This window comes from Corapipo altera, unplaced genomic scaffold (genome assembly GCF_003945725.1).
Source record: "Corapipo altera isolate COAL_440 unplaced genomic scaffold, ASM394572v1 45, whole genome shotgun sequence".
NCBI classification, from domain to species: domain Eukaryota; kingdom Metazoa; phylum Chordata; class Aves; order Passeriformes; family Pipridae; genus Corapipo; species Corapipo altera.
Window position 1 is genome coordinate 13,013,980 of NW_020884877.1, and position 4,948 is coordinate 13,018,927.

The 4,948-nt window shown below is 58.4% G+C and overlaps 1 protein-coding gene across 2 annotated transcripts; it reads right to left on the bottom strand.

Moving 5' to 3' along the window:
• Positions 1–766: 766 nt before the first annotated feature.
• SP9 (Sp9 transcription factor) lies at positions 767–3,352 on the bottom strand. Of its 2 annotated transcripts, XM_027637103.1 has the most exons (3): positions 3,170–3,352; positions 2,718–2,863; positions 767–2,441 (listed from the first exon to the last, which is right to left on the bottom strand). In XM_027637103.1, exon 3 carries the CDS (start codon positions 2,406–2,408, stop codon positions 1,086–1,088), a length of 1,323 nt encoding a protein of 440 aa, XP_027492904.1. In that variant the 5' UTR covers positions 2,409–2,441; positions 2,718–2,863; positions 3,170–3,352; the 3' UTR covers positions 767–1,085. The 2 variants fall into 2 exon arrangements, with proteins under 2 accessions (XP_027492904.1, XP_027492903.1); XM_027637102.1 differs by lacking the exon at positions 2,718–2,863 and having other exon boundaries at positions 3,170–3,291.
• Positions 3,353–4,948: the final 1,596 nt, after the last annotated feature.

Consider the following 4,948-nt stretch of genomic DNA (forward strand, 5'->3'; position numbering starts at 1 on the left):
GCCTTGTGGCGCTAAAGGTTTTTTAAATTAAATAAATAGTTCCTCAGTACAGTTCGCCGTCACTTGATTTTGGGGATGGTTTCGCCAAAGACACTTAGGTTTTGGCGTGGTTCCTGGCTGGTGTAGCGGGGCTCGGACTCTGTTTAAATTTGTTTGGTTTTGGGGTGTTTTTTTGTTGTTTTGGTTGGGGTTTTTTGTTTTTGTTTTTTTTTTTTAATAAACTAAACCTAAGGAGGTTTGAAAAGAGCGAGCAGAGGGGTTCGGCGCGCCTGGCTCGGGGGCCGGTCCCTTCCCCTCCCGGCTATCATTGCTGGCTGCATTTTTAATCACAGTGACAGTAAAGAGGATGGGAAGGGGGTGTGAGGGCTCCCACTAAAAACCTGACCCCTGCAAGGACTGGGCGGGGGAAAGGAGGGGGCACGAAGAAGAACAAACCCGTGAGTATATTGTTCAGAGTCCTTTAATAATACCAAAATGAAAATATGTCAAGATTTTTTCCATACAGATAAACGCATTTAATTTCTTTAAGAGACCTTAACTTACGTGTGTTTGAGTGAAGTGTTAACTCAACATTTTAAATATCTTTTACATATATACTGACTTCCACAAAGTGCATCAGAAATTTAAAATAAAAAAAAAAAAATCAAAACCCCAAAACCTCCCTGAATTTCAGGAATTCACCAATTAAAAAAAAAATCCCCCAAACCCCTTATCAGATCAACATTTACAAGAAAAATAAGGGAACACGATCTGGTTTTCTTTTTTTTTTTTCTTCTTTTTTGAACCCTATTTATACAGATGTTTATGAGATACAGAGGGATCGTCTCGGAGTTGCAGCTGGATTTCTCACCTTAAGCCTCTCTTAGGATGCTTGCCTTCCAATAGAAAGAGAAAAGGGAAGCGGAAGAAAGTGTCACTCGGTACCTACTGGCCGGGCGGGACGGGGCCCGCGTCTCCCCGGCACCGCCGTCCGCCGGCCCGGCCCGGCCCTGCCCGCTGCGGCCCGGGGCGCTGTCGGCGGCGGGGCGGCTCGTGTCCCTCCGGCCGGCGCGGGGCTCAGTCCGGGCGGCTCCGGCGGCTCTGCCCTAGGAGTCGCCGGGCCCCGCGGTAGGTTCCTTGCCCGGTCCGCGGGCGGCGGCGCCCACCCCCTCGTGCAGGATGAGGTCGGGGGACTCGGAGCGCGGCGTCTCCAGGTTGCTGGCGTCCGTGTCGCTGTCGCTGCCCTTTTTGCCCCCGCCGCCCCCGTTGTGCGTTTTAATGTGTTTGCTCAGGTGGTCGCTGCGCATGAAGCGCTTGTTGCAGACGGGGCAGGCAAAGCGCTTCTCGCCCGTGTGAGTCCGCAGGTGCCGCTGCAGCTCGTCGGAGCGGGTGAATCTCTTCCCGCAGAAGAGCCAGTTGCAGACGAAGGGCCGCTCGCCCGTGTGCCAGCGCAGGTGCGCCTTCAGGTGCGAGGTCTTGCCGTACACCTTTCCGCAGCCGGGGATGTGGCAGCTGTGCAGCCCCTTGCGCCGCAGACTGGCCCCCGCCGGCCCGAGCCGCTCGGCCTCCTGGCAGTTGGGGCAGTCGCAGGTGGCGCGGCCCGAGTAGCGCCGGGCGGAGCGGGCCGAGCCGCCCCCGGCGGCGGCGGCGGCGGCGCCCGAGATCATAGCGCTGGCTGCCGCCACCGCCGCGCTGGAGTCCGTGTAGGAGGGCAGCACGGGCTTGAAGCCCTCCTGGGTGAGCAGGTGCTGGCTGGTGGAGAGCAGGTGCGAGGCGGCCGTGGAGCCCAGGCCGGTGGAGCTGAAGGCGGAGTGGGTGAGGGAGCTGAAGTCGGGGTTGTAGGTGCCCAGTTGGGAGTGCAGCGAGGCCTGGGGGGCGCCCGAGTGCAGCGAGCTCTGCAGCCCCCCCGCCGGGTTCTGCACCTCCAGCCAGGAGCCTGGGTTGGTGTGCACATCCCACCAGGAGGAGGCCGCCCCGTTGGCCACTTCGCCCGCCGAGAGCGTGGAGTGGAAGCCCGACTTGTACCAGGACTCGTAGGGGTGCGCCATGCCCACCCGCGGGTAGAGGCTCTCGGCCGCCGAGCTGTGCACTTTGGAGATGAAGGCCGACTGCCCGCCGGGCTCCTGCGGGGACACGCCCGCCGCCGCGGCTGAGTTGGAGAAGAGGCCGCCGTAGTCGCTGCTGAAGGCCGAGGAAGTGGGCGAGGTGGAAGCCAGGCAGAAGGCGCTGTTGGCGGTGCCCGTGCTGCTGGCCAGTCCATTGGAGCCCCTGCTCGTGGCCACCGTGAAACCCGAGAGGCTGGAGCCGAGGTTGCAGCTGGAGGTGGAGCGTTTCCAGGGGTGGAAGCCCCCTTTGGCGAAGGCGCTGGACTCGGGCAGGGTGGTCAGGGGACTGGTGTTGCCGATCTTGTTGCAGGTGGCGGCCAGCATGGCCAGGGGAGTCGTTCCAAATCTCGGCTCTTCCTGCGGGAGAGACAAAGCCGGCCCGTCAGCCTAACCCCTGCTGCCTCGCCAGGCTCCCGCGGGGACGCGGCAGCGCAGGTAGAACCGCGGCGCAAAGAGCGGTACCGCGGAAAAGTTTTCTCTTATTTTGGAGGAAGGCTCAGCCCAGCCCCGCTCGGCACAACTCGTTTTCAGCCGGGGACCGGTCTCGGCGCCCGAGGGGTTTTTACATCGGAAGCGGATCCCGACGGCCACGAGCGACACGCGTGTTCCGAGAGGGCTGCTCGAGCGTACTACCGTTAAACCAAAAATCCCGTGGGAACGAAATGCGGCGTCTCCTCGAGCAACCGTACAGGAGAGACGGAAAAACGAGATGGCAGCAAGGCGAGCGGTGTGCGGAGCCTTCTGACCGTCGCCACGCGCAACGCCGGGCTGGCGAAAATCTTTGGAAATCAACCGTAGTTCGAGTTATAAAAAAAAAAACAAACCAACAACAAACCAACAAACAAAAAAACCCAAACCAAAACAAAAGAAAGCAGAAGCAGCACGGCTTCTCTCCGGCCCAGCGAGTTTTCAGACTAAACTCTTTGGTAACGACCCGATGGGCTGCCCGCAGTGAAATCCCCCGAGGCGGGCCGGGATCACCTCCCATCCTCGCGGTTTGTGCGAGGGGCAGCCACAACGCGGCGGCGGCGGCATCGGCAGTGTTTCCAGGGGGAAGCCGCGAGGAAGCGCGCGATGCGACTTACCCCGAGGATAGACGTAGCCATAGCACGTCCGTGGGCTGGGCGGTGGGGCGGAGGGGACGGCGCTCGGTGTGCGCCCCGCGCTGCCCGGCGGCACTAAGGACACTCCGGCGCGGCGGGGCCAAACTCTGCCTAAGTGCGGGCAGCGCCCGCTTTGAAGTACCGCTGGCGGCGGCGCTCGCCCAATGAGGGCGCGGGCGGAGCGGCCCGGAGCGGCCCGGCAGCCAATCAGGCTGCGCGGAGGTGCCGGCGCCGGGGCGCGGGGCGCGTGCCAGTGAGCGCGTGGGGAGAAAACTCCCCGGCCCGGCCGCGCCGCAGTTCCCGCCCGCCCCGCGCCGCGCTCCCGCCGGGCACGCACCGACAGCCGCGGGGGCAGCGGTCGGGAGCGGGGGCAGCGCCGGCGGAGGGCTGGTGTCACGCCCGACGCCGCTCCGCCGCCGCCTGTAAACTGTGCAGGAGGTGTCATATCCCCCGCTGCCGGTGCGGTCACCTGCGATCCTCGCGGCCAGTAAACCATACCTGCCTCGCTTTTATTCAACAGGCCCTCCGCCTCCTTTTTCAGGCCGTTTGGGAGCTGTCCGTGTTGGATATGAATAACCTCACAGCGCCTAATGACATTTTGTGAAAACACGTTAATTTTTTGGTTTTTCTTTGCTAAATGCTAGAAGTGATTTCCGCCACAACGTATTTCTTACTTTCTTTGCAAAAGGAACCGAGAAGGCTTTTTAGTAATATAAAGCGCCAAAAAAATCCAAAGGCAGGGACCGACAGGCATCCCTTTGCTCTTGTACTGGGGCGGGAGAGAGGACAAGGGGCATATGACATCCTGTCGCTTAAGAGAGAGGATATTATTTTACAGAGTAATCGCCAGCAAAACACTTTGAAAGTCAAATTCGCAGCCGGCAGCACGTTTTTCAAGCCTCATATACTCCCGTGGAAGCAGTGCTGCTAATGGGAGAAGGCTTGCTCCCTCCTAGCAGTGCTAGGGCGCTGCTGGAATAAGCCTCCCCAGCACTTGCCTGTGGCCTCTGCACTGTGCACACTCCACACGCCCAGTGAGCGACAGAGACTTTACCTGCTCTCTGCATGTGCGAAATGTAAGTCCAAACCTCGGCTCCTCAATGTCTTGGAAGCTAGTCCCTTTGATTTGTAATTATTTGAGGCTTCTTAAGTAATTGGCTAGAACCTGCCCGTACTGTGCCTGCGGAAGATCAATAGGCGTGCAACTTTTCATCATTGCAGTCGTCTCTGTAAGGATGGGAATAGGAGTTTTTCCCTCTCCTTTCTGCCGTCCCCAGTGCAGCTGGGTACAATTCTGAACCAGAAATATGATGAGTGCGTTCAAGCAACGCCGGGCCCTTGCTCTGCATTTGAGTCAATATTTCCTTCTTCTCGGTGCCGCCTCAGCCATCCAGTATAAAACCACCTAGCAGATGCAAAATAGGCATCGCTGTGGAACAAAATGGAGAAACCAGGAAATTGAGGGGATTTCGCTTTTCTTTACATGTTTTTATATTTTTTTGTATGTGTGTGCTTAAATAAGGCGGGCATTGCAATTTATTTTACATTGTGTTATGCAATCTGCAGGACGCCTGCCACGCTAGGGAAGGATGCCCCTGGAGATTATCTTTTATTTAAACGTCTAAGGCTATTTTCAAAGGGCGCTCGCCTTTTTGTCGCCGCGTATTAAACAGAGTCGGGGCAGTAGGAGGAAATACTGTTCTGCGCTTAATTCTTTCCACATTGACTCGCAGCCGGCGCAGGGGTCCGGGGAGTGCATGG